The sequence below is a fragment of the Melozone crissalis genome, unplaced genomic scaffold, assembly GCF_028551555.1.
Source record: "Melozone crissalis strain CALT ecotype California unplaced genomic scaffold, PUWL_Pcris_2 ptg000081l_1, whole genome shotgun sequence".
NCBI classification, from domain to species: Eukaryota; Metazoa; Chordata; class Aves; order Passeriformes; family Passerellidae; genus Melozone; species Melozone crissalis.
The window spans coordinates 1,675,205-1,692,641 of NW_026535858.1; the positions used below are offsets into that span (position 1 = coordinate 1,675,205).

Consider the following 17,437-nt stretch of genomic DNA (forward strand, 5'->3'; position numbering starts at 1 on the left):
GGGAGCTGGGCCCAGCCCCAAACACGGGCACTGCACCCACAGAGACACACGGGGAGCCGGGCCCGGCCCCAAACACGGGCACTGCACCCACAGAGACACACGGGGAGCCGGGCCCGGCCCCAAACACGGGCACTGCACCCACAGGGAGCTGGACCCAGCCCCAAACACGGGCACTGCACCCACAGAGACACACGAGGAGCCGGGCCCGGCCCCAAACACGGGCACTGCACCCACAGGGACACACGGGGAGCTGGGCCCAGCCCCAAACACAGGCACTGCACCCACAGGGAGCTGGGCCCAGCCCCAAACACGGGCACTGCACCCACAGGGACACACGGGGAGCCGGGCCCGGCCCCAAACACGGGCACTGCACCCACAGGGACACACGGGGAGCCGGGCCCGGCCCCAAACACGGGCACTGCACCCACAGGGAGCTGGGCCCAGCCCCAAACACGGGCACTGCACCCAGACGGGAGCCGAGCCCAGCCCAGGGCACTGCACCCCACAGGGGATCAGACCTGCAGCACTTCAGAATTGTGTATAAACATTTAAGTTCTATTCAGATAGAATACCACTATCACAATCAGATAGAATGTCAAGCAAACCTCTTGACAATACAGAGCATTTCACATGGTCTTGATGAAACACTTCCCAAATTTTCTTCTCCACGGGCACTACAGTTCTTTTGATAAGAACTGTGCTGGATATTTCCTTGGAGAAGATCAAGCTGGTGTAGGCTGCCTGATTGAGCCTGGAAGCATTTCACAAAGTCTGGCCTTCCATATAAGGGAAATGCAAAATTTAAAAACGAGCCAAAGCAAGTAGAAATATTATTGTTATTGCTGTTAGAAATAAATAGGTATCATAATTGATAATAATTGTTATTCACAGTAACAAAGCACTGACTATTCAGAAAGTGTGCCTCTGGAACGGGTAAGTTTTATCCTCCCTTTGTGCTGGCCATTTTCATTTTCTCATGGAAAATAATCTGAAGCCAATAGGAATTGCAGCCATCACACTTGCAAGTCACTGTTAGCCAGTGATCATCCTTAAAATGCTGGGATAAAAGAGATGGGGTTTAGTTCTTAATCCCCTTCACTTCACCAGTCAGGAGGAGACAGCACTGAGGTCCCAGAGCTGTCCAGGACAGCTTCACCAGGCTGAGGCTTCAGTGGAAAATGCTTTTTTTTCTTTTGAAACCAGAATTTCCTGTAAGATCATTTTACTATTAGTGCTATTTTTAAATCCCCACAGTGGAAAAGGTTCCTCCCACGCGTGCACCTGTCTGCAGAAAATCCCCAAACCGCAGGGATTTGTCACCAGTGAATTCCCCAACATAAACACTCAGCTGCGTTTTCTGAACCTTCCTTGTGAGGGTGTGTGACAATGCAGACAGAGCAGAGCGTGCCTGGAGGGGCAGGGGGCAGCTCCCCTTCCCTTGGCACACCCAGGGGAGCTATGCTTTGTGCAGGTTCCCTGGAGGTGTGAAATGGGCACTTCCCTCCTCGGCAGGCCCTGCACAGCCGGGCGTTTCAATCTTGTTTTCAATTCTAAGCATTTCATTGTCGAATGTTGCTGCTTTATTATGTGATAATTAAATAGGAATGATCGTGCAGCCATCCTGCCTAAGAGGCTGGAGCAGAATTAAAGCAATCCCTCTCATCCTGCTGAATGGCTTTGGAGGTGAAAGGAGTGATCTATTTGCTGTCTCTTATTTTTGCTGTCCTATTGTTTCAGTACCACTGGCTTCAAAATAGCAAACTAGGCAAGTAATTACGGACATAAATCAGAGCAGGAGGCAGCGTGAGGTCAGCACTGCTTTGCTTTTCACCTGCCTTTTCTCAGCTGCCTCTTGCTGGGAGACAAAGGAGTACATTCCTGTTAATTTTGTGCTCTTACTGGTGATTGAATGCTTTTTTAGACAAAGTTTGAATCCCTGAGTGCTGTCAAGCAGGAGTTAAGCAGTCTCACCATGCTTGGAACAAGTGCAGAGTGACCAGGCTGGCTCTGGAATGCTGTGGTTGGTGTCCAGTGTCCCACATTCAGCATGTGCCCTGCCTGCTTGGTTCCTGGTACACCACAGTCCATGTGCAACACTTCCAGAGAGGGAAATCTCCTTGGAGTGACCACGGTGACTCTGTTGAAAAGCTCAGTGAGTTAAGTAAGATGCAGCCAGAGATACTTAGCCAAAGTAAATCAACAAAGCAAACGTGTTTTCAGTGGAGCCTGGCTGATTTATGGCCCTGGGCGCCAATCTGTACATCTTATTCCTGTTGGGTGTTTGTAAACGTGCAGTGGTGCTCAACGGCAGTGCCAGGTGAGAAATGGATGCAGGCACATGTCACAGCCCTCAGGTGGAACTGGCTAAAAAATGAAATATTTCCTGAAGGACAGCTGTAACCACACGCTGCTCACCTCCCATCCTAGCAGGAGCAGCAGTGCTTTGGGCATAAAGGAGTGGGATGGGATCTGTGGGAGGCTTGGCAATAGTGGGACACAAACTGTGCCAGCACTTGGCATCCCTGACATGGGTGTCCCAGAGCCATGGTTGTGCACCGTGGCCTGCTGGATGCTGTGTGTTACAAGGAGATGGAGTTAAGTGGTTTTCCCTCTTTCCCAAGTGTATTTTACACTAAGTTAACTAAGAGGCAGTCCTCAGTGGGATTCTGCTACTCAGGAACATACTGTTTTGTAAAAAAAGAAAAAGCCAGGAAAATTCAGTGCCTGATTAACTGTATGCTACTTTTCATTCCAGCAGTTTGCTAAAATAGCACATGGAAGTGACCACTGAATGATTCTCATTTAGCTTATTCATGCCCTGAAAATCCGACTCAGCCCACCAGTGTGGCTTGATGCAGACAACTGAATAAGAACAAATGGAAAATAAGTAGTGAGTTTGGATGTCTCTATTGTTGGCTGCTCAACACCCACCTCTGAAATTGGGCTTTTTGAGAGTGTCTTGGGGTTGCATGCCAAATCCCAGCTTGTGATCTGCACTGTATTTAAACATTTCTTCATGTCCTACTGTAATTATTTATTGAGGTTTTTTTTTAAGCAATGAGATCTGTGACAAAGGACATAAGACCTTGCTGTGGGTAGTCCTGGGTGAATACAGACTTCTTTCCTTTTTGGTGTTTTTTTTTGGTGAAATACTGAACAAAAGCCAGTTTAACCGAAGCCATTTTGTATTGGCAGACCATTGTTCGGGGGAACAAGCCTCGAAAGGACACTTCCATCAACGGGCTGCTGGAGGAGTTTGACAACATCTCGGTGACCCGCTCCAACTCGCTGCGGAAGGAGAGCCCTCCGCGGCACCACCAGGGCAGTGCCAACCACGCGCCCCGGCCCCGCGAGGAGAATGGCTTCATCGTGTGCTCGCAGTACTCGAGCGAGTCGGACAGCACGGCCGAGAGCGCCGGGGAGCGGCTGCGGGACCGGGCCCCGTGCGGGGACGAGTGGGACCGCTACTGCCAGGGCAGCCTGGCCGCCAGGCACAACGGGCACCTGCTCAAGGTCACGGCCCGCGACTTCTACTACTCAGAGGTGGCCCCCCTGCAGCCGGAGCTGTCCCGGTTCCTCCCGGATTACCAGGCTCACCTGGAGAGCAAGCCCAAGGCGCTGGAGTACGGCGGCCTGAGGCTGGAGTACCAGCGCGTGCCCAGCGGCTCCTCCCTGGACTACCGAGATTCCTTCCCCTACGCCCCGTCCCGGGCCTCGCTGCAGAGCGAGGGCCCCAGGGACCGGCTGGACTACGGGGACCCTGACTGGGGACACGGCCTCGCCAAGGAGGACGTGGACAAGAGGCCCAAGTCCTCGTACGTGGACCCCGCGAGCCCCCAGCCGGCCATGAGGCAGAGGTCCAGGTCGGGCTCGGGCCTGCAGGAGCCGGCCATGCCCTACGCGGGCAGCGCCTTCAAAGCTCACCAGCAGGGACATCCCTACAGCTCGTACACCTACCCCCGGCTGTCCGAGAGCGCAGCAGGAGTGCCCAAGGTAACCCAGGGGCTGCACGGGGCCAGGGCAGCAGTGAGGGCAAGGAGCCGTGCGTGGGCACACCGTGCCAGTCGGGGCTGGGAACGGCCCCCAGCGCTCTGGGGCTGCTCCTTGGCAGCCGTGCAAACCCACCCACTGCACTGGCGTGTATGGAAATGGATGGCAGGGACAGTGGGTTTGAGGTACTTATTGAAAGGCAGCTTTGGAGTGCCCATCTTCTGGGGATTTTATTTGAAATTCCCAGTAAGTGCAAGCTCTTCAGCTGTTTTTTGTAGCTTCAGGAGTTCCTGCACCTGAGCACATCTATAGCAGGAGGTAAGATGCTGGTCTGGTTTGTGTATCAGATACTTCTGTGTTTGAGTTGTTACTGTGCAAGGCTGAAACCTCCATGTTTCAGTATTTGTACTGTATTTATGCCATCTTTGTATTACAAGGTTTATGAGCTCTTCACTGCTCATGAGAGTAGGGGCTTACTCCCTTCTGCATTGTTTTTAAGCATTGAAATGAAGTCAAAGCAGCTATCTCACCCAAGACATTTTAGATGTAGTTTTAAAAAAGGGTTGATGTGCAAGAAAGCGTTTCAGCCATGTTATCTAGAGGCAGCTCCTCTCCACAGATCTGTCCCTGCTCTGCCACATGAGGAGTGTTACCTGCACAGGCCCTCCAGCCCTGCTTGCAGCAGTGTGCTGTGACCACTTGTTCAGTTCAGAGTGCTTTTCTCACACCTCTAGTCACATAACCATGATGACCTTCTTAGCATCCAATGCTGTACAAGAGGTGCCTTTTCAGTGTAGTTTGCTCTGAACATCTCTGAGTTCCCCTAGCAACGGGCACTGTGGTGATCATTTTCCCAAGCCTGGGGTTGCTGTGACTTTTCCCGTGCTGAGGAGGGTGACTGTCAGTGGTGAGGTGTGTTCCTCTCTCTGATGGTAGCTGGCCGGTGCATTTGCTTGTGGCTGTGTCCTGCTGCACTGCCAGGTCTGCAGATCCCTGATGTCCCTGGCTTGGAGCTGTGCCAGCCTTGTGCCTCCTCAGGTCTGGCTGCTTTGCCATTACCGTGGTGCAGTGCCCGTGGGAAGGGGTGAGCAATGCACTTTTTGTCCCTCTTTGCACTGGAGCACAGAGCCAGGCTTTGGAGCTTGGATAAACCCTGGGGGGAGCAGAAAAGCCACCAGGTCTCTTTAGATGCCTTTCCAAAGCTCAGGGTGTGGTGGGAGGAGTGTGTGTGGTAGTCACACCAGTGAGGCATTCAGTGTGGATTCTGGAAGCTGGGAGGAAAATCTGGGCTGGGTTAGCTGCCATTTCCTTTACTTAGAGCAGTCATTTTGTCAGAGTTGAGAAAAGAGGAGGGCAAATGCAGTAATGCAGAGACCCTGTAGCAGCTGCTTCTGCCAGTTTTACACCAATCAATAGGGCAGAAGACACAGGTGTTTATTATAGGATTCCAGCACTTGGAAAAATATCCCATTAAAATGCAGTAACAGCTTTTATTTAAAAAAGAAATATGCCTCTATGCAAGATTCATTGTGAGCTGTTCCTCTCCTCAGAGCATCAAAAGAACTCCTACAACCTTGGTGTATTGAAACTTGATGATTCACTGGTAAATGCAGCAGTTCAATTCCCAAACCTGTCCACAGCGCCTGCAGGTGAATAGGAGTTTCTTGTCTTGGATGATTGCTGAAGAATCTTCTTTTCAAGGAGGCATTAGTAAATAATGGTTCATCATGTGAGCTTACTAAATGAGAGTCAGATCTCAAATCAGATATTTTGCAAATGAGATTGGGTTTAAAGTATAATTAAAAGGGCTGAAAAAGTAAGTGAAAAAATCTGCAGGCACAAATGTGGCATCAAAGTGCCTTTAACAATGTTGTTCATTTTGGCTGTAAATGTGAAGAGCAGATTTACTTCAGCATTATTTGCAGGTCAGAGATGTCAGACCAGTCAATGTGTGCCTGTTTCATCATCAGGGGTTTCAGAGTTGTTACATCAGAGGACTTGCCCTGCCCTGGGCTTGGCCGCTGCTGTGCAGGGGAGCCATGGAGGTGTGGGAAGCCAGAGGCTCAGATTTGCCTCTCTGAGCCACCCCTGTGTCAGCACGTGCTCTCCTGTCCTGCAGGCTGACTCCAGGACACCTGCATGGAGCTGCAGAGTCTGCTGTGCCACCCTCCCCACACAGAGCTGCTGTCCCACCTCAGTGTTGTCCCACAACATCGAGTTCATCATTGGCTGCTGTTTGGCCACTCTGTGCTGCATGGGGTTTTTTACCCTCCTCTTCATCACAGGCACCTCTCAACTTCTGCCACCAAGCCCTATTACTTCACAGCTCCTTTCCCTGTCATTGTGCAGGAGCAGCTCTCTGGGACCCTCTCCTGTCCCTCTTTCCAGGGCCCATGGTGTCTGCTCCCCTTCGCTGCTGTAGTGCAGCAGAGGTGTGTCACCACGGTCCCCCTCTGTAGCACGGGCACATTTCCAGCCTGGCAAAGGCAGGGCCGAGCCTTCACTGCCAGAAACCCCCTCCTTTCTCCTGTGTTCCCATCCCAGCCAGCAGCTGTGTGTGAGTGCTGCCTGCCACCTCTGTGTGTGGCACAGAGTCCTGGGGCTGTCCCCAGTGAAGCAGCAGAGCCAGACCTTTGCCTTTGTGGTCTCAGTGTGGGTTACAGACCATCCCTTCTGCACCTGCCACCTGGCAGACTGTGCCATGATGAATGTTGTGCCAGAGCTTTGGCTGCTCCTTTGACCTCATCTGGAAGGAGTGCAGGACTGCTTTCTTCTTTCCTTTGTAGCATTTAAAGGATCTCCGTTCAGTAGGGGCTGCATTCAGCAGCAGAAGTGGAATTATTGGTGGAGTAAAAATGCGTTCATTTTGCTGTGGTATGGAGCACTGCATCAGGACAGCCTTGGAGGAGAGCTTCAGTGATTTATCCATTGTAGCTCCTGACTTCTTGTAGCATTTCTTGGGATTCAGGAAGTGGGTTTACATTGTGCAGCAATGCTAACCTCAGAAAGGCTCTGAGAACTCTCAGCAAGTACACTGAACCCCTGAATGTTCATTCTAAAATTTTACTGCAGAATATTCTTTGGCCAGTGTGTTAAGCCTGGGGCATAGTCAGAAATACCAGACACGGGTGAAGCCTCAAATAATTCATTGGCCTGGATTTATCCAGCTTGAATTTCTAGACCAGGTTTTCCCCATCTCAGTGGTTATAAAGAAAATGGTGTATTTACAGCCAAAGCAATAAATTATTTGTCCCTACATACACAGATATATAGGACAGGGTTAGATTGAGTTCCCCTCCCTCCACCAAACCATCTGAGCACTTCTCCACCTTAATTAGTTTGGCAGATGTAATGTCCTTCATGAAATTCATGTGTCTGACTCCCTTCTGTTTGATGGCTGTCCTGCCTGATGGAGTAAGGGAAATGATGGCTGTAATGGTGTGGGTTTCTGCCTCAGCACCCCAGCACGCTGGGAGGGGACTGCACAGCCCTGCTGCTGCTGCTGCTGCTGCTGGGTGCTCCTGATGGAGGGTGGGGGGCTCTCAGCCCTGCAGGAGGGACACTCCAGCTCTTCCCAGGGCAGCCTCTGACAGCCCCTCTGGAGAGGCTTCCCTCTCCCTGCCAGAGCTGTGCTGGGCAGCCTCTGACAGCCCCTCTGCAGGGACATTCCCCACTAAAGCTGTGCTGGGCAGCCTCTGACAGCCCCTCTGGAGAGGCTTCCCTCTCCCTGCCAGAGCTGTGCTGGGCAGCCTCTGACAGCCCCTCTGCAGGGACATTCCCTTTTCCCCAGAGCCCTGGTGGAGTGAAGGAAGGCCCAGCAGCCCTGGTGGCTCACAGGGAGGTGGGAAAGGCCAGCAGAGAATTGCTCTGGAGGCACCTCCAGCCCCAGGCTCCTCCTCGCGGTGCAGAGCCCACGCTGATAAATTGATGCTGCGGCAGATTTTTTTTTCTTTTTTTTTCTTTTTTCCTTTTTTTTTTTTTTTGCAGTCTTAGCATAAAATGGTCAAATGATGTTCCACCGCAGAATTCAATTTCACAGTTCAGTTGGGTCCTTGATTACACTGCCAAATTCAGATTAATGTGCATTTAACTAACATGGATCAGGGACTCCTGGCTGGCAGCCAGCAGTAATAGTAGCAACCGTGAGCTGTGTAGAGTTTGCTGCTCTGTCCATCCCTGTGCACTGCCACTGAAATTGATTGATTAAATGAACTCATTGCCATAATTATTTGTAATTGTGCTACATGATGAGCCTGTGTCAAACCGCCCCCCTGCCCTGAGATGCTCCACACATCGGCAGGAGTCACACATTGTAAATGTGAAGATGTTCTTTTACAGAGGAAAAAAATATCATTTTTGGGTGGGTTTTTTTGTTCTACATCTTTTGGGCGGGTTTTAGTTTGGATGGAACCAAGCAAACCATTATGTTTGTAAATGTGGAGTATTCGTTAGCCTTCAATGTAATAAGCTTAGAGAAGCTTGAAAAATACAAAAAATAGAAAGGAACCTAGAAATGAACCAGGCTTCCCATTGGGATAATTTCCTTTGCGATTTTCTCTGATTTCAGATGAAAATTAGCAGTTTTGTGACACTGCAGTTAAGTAGTGTGTCGCTGTGGAAAATGATTTAAGAAATGGTGAATTGAATTAGGCTCCTCATCAAACTCACGTATGCAGTACCTCAGACAACAGCTGGCAGCATGGCAAGACTGGAGATGACAGGGATTTTAGGGTGCCACCACCTCCACAGGAAGGGGTTGGGTTATCCCTGAATTGCTGCAGAAAAACATAAGAAAAGGCTAAGAGCTGAGAATCAAAATGCAGGTACTGGTGAGACTCAGATTGGAATTTGCTGGAGGGCGAGTTTTATGGATGTGACAGGCATGGAATCTTGGAGGAAATGGCCCAGAGAGCCTGCAGGGCACTGCAGATACAGAGCAGATACACTTTTTTAAGCATAGATCCCTTCCAATGCAGGCCATTCTGTGATTCAGCAAGACTGTGGAGTGCCCAAACAGGTACCTGGACAGAAGAACGGACCTGGGATGCAGAGATGTCCTGAGTGTGCTGAGGGCACTGCAGCCCCGTGGTGTGGAGATCCCTGCGCGGCCTGGGGCAGCAGTGCTGCGCTGAGCAGAGGGGGTGCAATGAGGGAGCACGCTGTGCCAGCTCTGCTGGGCCCTGCAGGGGCTGGAAAAGGATGGAGGGGCAGGGCAGGGCAGGGCAGGCAGGGCAGGGAGGAAGGAGGGAGCTGTTCCCAGCCTCACTGTGTGTGTGTGTCTGCCTTGCAGGCGGACTATGAGCGAGCGCAGCTGGTGGTCAGCCCCCCGCTCTGTGGCTCGGACACGTACCCCCGGGGCCCAGCCAAGCTACCTCAGAGCCAGGGCAAGGGCAGCTACGGCGGCGGCAGCTACCAGTACCCCGTGCTGTACCACAAGGCTCCCCACGGGCCGCAGCCCGGCTCCCCGTTCGTGTCCCCGGGCTCGTACCCCGGCTCGCCCAGCCTGGCGCCCGGCGCGTACCCCCCGCCCAGCTGGGGCTCGTGCTCGGAGCAGGCGCCCTCCAGGGTGTCCCACGAGCAGTTCCGCGCCGCCCTGCAGCTGGTGGTGAGCCCCGGGGACCCCCGCGAGTACCTGGACAGCTTCCTCAAGATCGGCGAGGGCTCCACGGGCGTCGTGTGCATCGCCACCGAGCGCCACTCGGGCAAGCAGGTGGCCGTCAAGAAGATGGACCTCAGGAAGCAGCAGAGGAGGGAGCTGCTCTTCAATGAGGTACGGGGGCTTGGGGGTGCCTCGGGGGTCTTTGGGTTCAACAGGAAACGTGGGCCACGTGCCACCATCAGGAGACGCATTCATACCTTTGCAGCCGAAGTGAGGAGTCCCACACAGGCTGTGCTTGTGTAAATATTGTGTAGCCATTCCAGTTTCAGCTCGGCCACTTCTCCTCCAGGCTTGAAACCTCTGGTGCTGTCCCGGGAAACAGCTGAGAGATGTATCAGCTGGTGCATGCTGTGTGTCAGCTGCTCAGACCTGGCCCTGCTGCCTTTTCTGTCTGTCTCCTGGCACAGCTGATTATTCCAGGAGGGAGGATCCAAGCTAACCAGGCTATTCCAGAGTGTGTGTGCTGTATTTGTGGCATACACGTGCTTTTTGTTTCCTCCCTCCTTCCTCTCCTCACCATCAGCACTCCCTGTGCTGTGTTGATGGTACTAAGCTAAGAGCTGTGAGTCCTTTTCCATGTAATTATCTGAGTTAATTCCCACATCTCCTCTCCTGAGTGCTTGCAGCCAGCTCAGAGCCCACAGGTCTTTTACCTGTGTATGTTATTTTAAATTTCAGAGCACTGGTTTTCATTTGCTATTTTTTCACCCAGTTTGTTTGGGGCTTAACAGTACCTTCGCAACCTACAGAGTTTCTCCTTTTTTTAACTTCTTACTCCCTTAAAGCATCTGGTGGGGTGTGTTCACTGCTCCCTTTTTGAGATCACTTGTAAATATCTGATCAATACCAAAACCACTCCCAAGGAAGCCTCCTGTGAGAATGAACCTTTTAATTCTATGTTTTGTTTCCTATACACTGTGTGTCTTCCCTCAGCACATGACAGACTGGAATCTTTAACACCTTTGAAAACATCACATTTTTTAGTTACAATATTAAACAGCAAACTTCAACCAGTTCTTCTTTACACAGTGCAGGACTATGCTGGTTATTTGGGCTTGGCTTTGCCTCTGCTGGAGGCTGGGCTGGCTCTAACTGAGCATCTCTGACAGCTTGAAGCAGGTCCTGCATGCTGTGCAGCACCAAGCTGCTTCCCTGCCACGCTCCAGTCACTCGTGTCATCTGAAAATCTCCTGCAGCAGGGATGGAGTCCCTGTGTCTGTCTGTGGTGGAGTCCCTGTGTCTGTCTGTGATGGAGTCCCTGTGTCTGTGGTGGAGTCCCTCTGTCTGTCTGTGATGGAGTCCCTGTGTCTGTCTGTGGTGGAGTCCCTGTGTCTGTCTGTGATGGAGTCCCTGTGTCTGTGGTGGAGTCCCTCTGTCTGTCTGTGATGGAGTCCCTGTGTCTGTCTGTGGTGGAGTCCCTGTGTCTGTCTGTGATGGAGTCCCTCTGTCTGTCTGTGATGGAGTCCCTGTGTCTGTGGTGGAGTCCCTCTGTCTGTCTGTGCTGGAGTCCCTGTGTCTGTCTGTGGTGGAGTCCCTCTGTCTGTCTGTGATGGAGTCCCTGTGTCTGTCTGTGGTGGAGTCCCTGTGTCTGTCTGTGATGGAGTCCCTGTGTCTGTCTGTGATGGAGTCCCTGTGTCTGTGCTGGAGTCCCTGTGTCTGTCTGTGATGGAGTCCCTGTGTCTGTCTGTGCTGGAGTCCCTGTGTCTGTCTGTGATGGAGCCTTGCCTGGCTGTGCTCTCTCTCTCATGCTTACCACTGTGACCCCCTCAGTCCCCTGAGGTCATGGGCACTGTCCTGGCTGGGCTGCCCTCACTGTGTGTTGAACAAAACCTTTTACCAAAGTTCTCTGATTTTTCTTAAGCTGCCAGTGAAGTTTTTTGTTGTTTGATGTTGAGAATTTCTTGTTGGTATTTCTCCCATGTCTCTAACTCAGAGTACACAAAAAGCAGTAGTAAGCCTTTTAAAAGTCTGTTTGAGTGAGTTTTCTGGGCCCTTACTCCAGCAATCTGTTGAAAATCTGTGCAAAGTACCATTTACTACGTGATAAAAAAGACTTTGATGTGTTGAGGGATTGATCAGGTCAAAAAAAGAATCTGTTGTACTGAAAGCAATTGGCAATAAAAAACCAATTAAATAAACAGGTCTGTTCCTGCAGGCTGAAATAAAACAATTATCTACTGTTTATACTTTAGCAGCCAGAGATTCTTTTTCCCCCTGATGCATTTCCAAGGACTGATATTTTTATGTAAATATTCTGATGTTGTTTATGTGCTGGCGTAAGGATGAGGAGGATGTGATTCATGGCGGATCCTTCCCTCAGCACCGGTGACAAAGAAGGTCACACCAAGTGCCACTGGAGGCCGCGGCACTGGCAGCTGTCCCTTTGTGCCCCTGCAGGTGGTGATCATGAGGGATTACCACCACGAGAACGTGGTGGACATGTACAACAGTTACCTGGTGGGCGACGAGCTCTGGGTGGTGATGGAGTTCCTGGAGGGCGGCGCCCTGACCGACATCGTCACTCACACCAGGTGGGCTGGGCACAGGGAGCAGCCTGCACAGAACACACACAGACACTCAGAGAGCACAGATCCGTGCAGTGTGTGTGTACCAGAACTGAGCCCGTTGGTACACACCTGTGCCACCATCAGTAACAGAGGTGCAGCCCAACTCCTGCGAGCAGCAGCATTTGCTGAACCCAAGGGAAGGAAACACCTGGCAGGGCCTGGTGGGAATGGGGATCTGCTAACACTTTGGGAAGAGGTTTAGCACCAACACAGCTCTTATTCATTGCTTCCTAGAATGGAAAAAAAAAAAAAAAGTTATTTTTCCTTCTCCCTGTTCGGTGATCTGTATTTTTGGGTTTGCTGTCATAACCACCTCTGCTCTAAGGGTGATTTCTCCTCACAAAGGTTACCTGCAAACCAAGTCCAAAACATATAAGGGGAAAAGTATTTTTATGTCAGAATATTTTGTGCTTATGGTGGAGCACATTCCCATATTTCAGTTAATATCCCACCTTTAAAGTAGGAAATTGGCCAGCACAAGAGCTGCAGTGTATGGAACTGCTCTGCCTCTGCTGAGGGCAGACATTAGATTTTACAGCCCTCTTTACATCTGCTCTTTGCTCATCTGCTTCTGAGGAGATGGATAAAATGAGACAGGGAAGAGGGATTCTTTATTTAATTTCTCCTTGAATGAAAGAAAATTAGAATTTCCACACCAAACCAGTGGGAGAATATTTAGGGGAGCAAGAACAAAAGCAAGGAATTATAAATGAGAAAATTTGTGTTCTCTCCCAGTTAAATGGTGCTCTTAGATCCTACCAAGAGTTATAACACAGGTGTTTTACTTTTGAGTGTTACCTTAGCTTATGTGCTGAAATAAATCACAGTATGGCAAGTATTTGCCAAACTGTTAAAAGCTCTGTCTTAAATGTTTCTGACAGAAGTTTGACAGCAAACAGATGCTCCCAGGACACCACTTCTTAAGAGCTGTCATCTATTTTTAACTCAAAACAGTCTTTTCTTAATGTGCTGGGTGGTTTTTTTTTTACATTGCATGACCTTCCCTCAAAGATGCTGCTAAAATACTGCAAATGGCACAAATTAAAGCAGAAATCTCCACAGGTGTTCTTCTGCTCGTGTAAAAGAGATGCTGGAGACATCGGGGATGGGACAGGGGCACAGGGTGCCCAGCCCATCCCCGGCATTGCACTGTAGCTGGGAGAATGACCCCACAATGGGCTTTTCAGCTGTGCACAGAAATGAGGACTCTTGTTTGTTTTTCTGCTGAAATACCCAGAATATTTTTATAGGAAGGCATGAAAGTGCTCTCAAAGAGCTACAACCCAGGGCCTGATGTTTTGCCTACACAATTAAGGGTGGTTTTCCTCATATTTATTTATTCCACACCTGTTCCCATCCCAGTAGCGAAGCCTGCTTGGCAAGCAGCGAGCTTACTGTAAATAAGGCATTTCTGTGATTTCCCAGAGGGAAATTTCTGTGCTTTCCCAGAGCCCCCAGCACGTGGCACACTGGGCTTTTGGCACCAACGCAGAGCTCACTGCAGGGCCGCTGCCCAGCCTCAGCTGCCAGAGTCAGGAGCAGGAGCGGCCCCAGAGGCGCTGCAGGCAGATGTGTGATGGAGCTGGGGCCCGTCCCCTCCCCAGGCTGAGCTCTGTGTGTGTCCCCCTTGCAGGATGAACGAGGAGCAGATCGCCACGGTGTGCGTGTCCGTGCTGCGCGCCCTGTCCTACCTGCACCACCAGGGCGTCATCCACCGCGACATCAAGAGCGACTCCATCCTGCTCACCAGCGACGGCAGGGTGAGCCGGGCTGAGGGGCAGCGAGGGGCACCACGGGCTGGGAGTGACACAGGGAACCTGCTAGAGGCTGTGAACGACTCGTGGGAGAAGCTGCATCCAAGGAACACGGACCTGGCCTCGCTGGCGATTGGCATCTGTGCTGCAGGCAGAGCCCTTGGGGAGGAACTGGAGCCTCAGAGGCAGTGGCAGAGGAAACTAGGCAGTAAGGGTGATGATCAGTGATGGGAGACCTCTGTTTGGACTGCACCACTCCTACCCTGATGCCTTTCAAAAACACTTCCTTTGTACCACACTTAGTTATCATTTACTCAGCAGTTTCTGTACGTGTGCTTTGCTTCCCCAGGCTGGCTGGGAGGCCAGCATCAATCTGTGCAAATAGGAAATAATCTGCATTACTGCTGAAACCCTCCCCAGATGGTAAGAGTAGCGTTCACACTTCCAAGATGCCTGATAAAAGCTGTCCCACAGTTCCATGTGCGTTACTTGCTCTGCCTTTGTGTTGTTAATGAGCAGGGGGAGAAGGGCACAGAATGCTGCACAAGGCTTGCTCACTAAACAAAATGTGGTTTACACACAGAAAAAATTAGGGTTGCTCCCCTGGCCTTACACACCTGTCTAAGGCAAGACCTGAGGGTTGGACTGAGCCCAAGAGCTTTGGTTTGGCAGCAGATCCAGACTTCCCCTTCCCCAGGTAAAGCTCTTGGCTTCCAGGCCTGCTCTGAGTCCGTAGCCAAAGGCTGGCCTGTCCAATTTGATGCCCACTCACCAAGGGAGAGGGATTTTCTTCCTGCAGCAGCCACAGGCTGCTCCTCTTAATCCTGTCAAGGAAAGCCAATCCCACGTGTGTAGGAGTTGTTCAGTTGTGATTTCAGTTCATGTTGCTGGAATAACATCTGATCTGTGCCCAGGATCTGCATACAGTGCCTCATTATACTCATTACTCCAGTCCTCATTATCTGCATTGCAGATTTCTTCATGGCTGTGTTGTGCAATTATCTTTTTTTAGAAAATCCTCGTCTTTTATGTACTCCAATGAGCAATAGATATGCAAAACCTCTTGTGCTCCTACAAAAGAAGATTGGGCTCTGCTTCCAAAATATGCATTATTTCCTCCATTCTTCATCCTGTAAACTGAGAAATACATTTAGCGTGGAGCACTTGGCTATTATTGGCTTTGTTTTGGAAATACCAACAATCATTTCGTAATTCCGTTAAAAATAATATCCGTAACTTTAAAAAAAAGTAATGTCTGTGCTGAATCCAAAAGTGAGTGCTGACAATAAGCCCACACAGTGCAGGGATTTATGCAGCTTCCCACTCCAGCTGTCCTGGGGCTGGTTGGGCTCCCTCTGTATCCCCAGACACGGAGTACTTGATGGCATACACAGCCTGGGGACCTGGGGCGTGGGTCACCGTTGGACTGGGCAGGGATGGAGAGTAGGAAAATGTCCAGGAACATCCCTGGAGAGCTTCCAGGCCTCCAAGTAAGTCCTTGGAGAGGTAAAAAAAAAAGATTTTAGCCTTAAGGATCAAGCTGTTTCTGGAAGGGGTGATGCCACCAACCCTCAGACCAGCTTGTTGTGGAACTTTCACCTTGGCATTGTACAGCGACAGAGAGGGGGGAGGTGATAATTTTCCATAATTTTTGTTGTTAAAAAAAAACAGTCATAAAAGTGTGAGCCAGGCACATGATGCAGCAGGAGCTGCTCTCGGGAGTGCTCGTGTATCCCATAATTTCTATTTCAGGTCACTGCCACAGCTGCTCAAGGACAGCAGTGACTCCTGAGCTGCCAGCAAAGGGAGTCCTGTAGCCTCCCTGCCTCCTCCAGCTCTGCTCTCCCGCTGCCCAGAGAGGGCAGCTCCCTCAGTGACAGCCCAGTGCGAGGTCCTGGGCCTGGCAGACCCTTGGAAGGGTTTTATTTTCTATGGCTGATAAAAAGGAGTGGGGTGAATGCCACTTGTTCCCCACATTTTGTGGCAAACCCAGAGATTGTACAAACTGGTGCAAACCACAGGAGGGGTGGGTGTCACTTGGAAAATGTGTATTACTGGATATCACATATAGATAACTACAAGCATAGGAGTTCTGTTTGGAATATTTTGTTTTCCTTTTATTTTTAAGGGTTATAAGCCATGTATCACCTCCTCATCCTTTGCTGGTGGAGAGGCAATGGGCTGTGACAGATGACATCAGGAATGAGCACCAGTGGCACCCTCCTCCATCTCCCCTTCACTTTAATGTGCTGTGTGTTCCCGAGGCTGGGCTCCTGTGCCAGCCCCTCATCCAGGGCTGGGCTGCTGTGCTGCCCAGGAAAGCACTGCAGCTCCACCGCTGTGCCTGTGCCTGCAGCTGTGCCTGGGGGGGCTTGGTCCTCTCACTCAGGAGGGGCTTTTTCTTCTTCTTTCCACAGATCAAACTGTCTGACTTCGGCTTCTGTGCCCAGGTGTCAAAGGAGGTTCCCAGGAGAAAGTCCCTGGTTGGGACACCCTATTGGATGGCACCAGAGGTGATATCCCGCCTGCCCTACGGCACTGAGGTGAGCACAGACACTGCAGAGGGCATTCCCAGCTCCCTGTGGCACTGAGGTGGGCACGGGACACTGCAGAGGGCATTCCCAGCTCCCTGTGGCACTGAGGTGGGCACGGGACACTGCAGAGGGCATTCCCAGCTCCCTGTGGCACTGAGGTGAGCACAGACACTGCAGAGGGCATTCCCAGCTCCCTGTGGCACTGAGGTGGGCACGGGACACTGCAGAGGGCATTCCCAGCTCCCTGTGGCACTGAGGTGAGCACAGACACTGCAGAGGGCATTCCCAGCTCCCTGTGGCACTGAGGTGGGCACGGGACACTGCAGAGGGCATTCCCAGCTCCCTGTGGCACTGAGGTGGGCACGGGACACTGCAGAGGGCATTCCCAGCTCCCTGTGGCACTGAGGTGGGCACAGACACTGCAGAGGGCATTCCCAGCTCCCTGTGGCACTGAGGTGGGCACGGGACACTGCAGAGGGCATTCCCAGCTCCCTGTGGCACTGAGGTGGGCACAGACACTGCAGAGGGCATTCCCAGCTCCCTGTGGCACTGAGGTGAGCACAGACACTGCAGAGGGCATTCCCAGCTCCCTGTGGCACTGAGGTGAGCACAGGACACTGCAGAGGGCATTCCCAGCTCCCTGTGGCACTGAGGTGAGCACAGACACTGCAGAGGGCATTCCCAGCTCCCTGTGGCACGGAGGTGGGCACGGGACACTGCAGAGGGCATTCCCAGCTCCCTGTGGCACTGAGGTGGGCACGGGACACTGCAGAGGGCATACTGATGTACCCAGGGAAGGGAGTGAGCTGAGCAGGAGCTGCTCCATCCTCACACTGCTCTGGCACGGCACAGCAGGAGCACCCTGCAGGCACTGCTCTCCACCCAGGATCTGTGCTGTTGGAGAAGACATTCCAGAGATAATAGCATCAACTA

At 51.5% G+C, this 17,437-nt stretch overlaps 1 protein-coding gene across 2 annotated transcripts in view; it reads left to right on the forward strand.

The window, feature by feature from the left end:
* PAK5 (p21 (RAC1) activated kinase 5) overlaps nt 1–17,437 on the forward strand; it is a 158,455-nt gene that overhangs the window by 138,948 nt on the left and 2,070 nt on the right. For both annotated transcript variants that reach the window (XM_054290459.1, XM_054290460.1), the window contains exons 3-7: nt 3,196–3,993; nt 9,281–9,760; nt 12,047–12,180; nt 13,850–13,976; nt 16,388–16,513. In XM_054290459.1, coding sequence (XP_054146434.1) covers nt 3,196–3,993; nt 9,281–9,760; nt 12,047–12,180; nt 13,850–13,976; nt 16,388–16,513 — 1,665 coding nt within the window. The remainder of the gene's footprint in view (nt 1–3,195; nt 3,994–9,280; nt 9,761–12,046; nt 12,181–13,849; nt 13,977–16,387; nt 16,514–17,437) is intronic.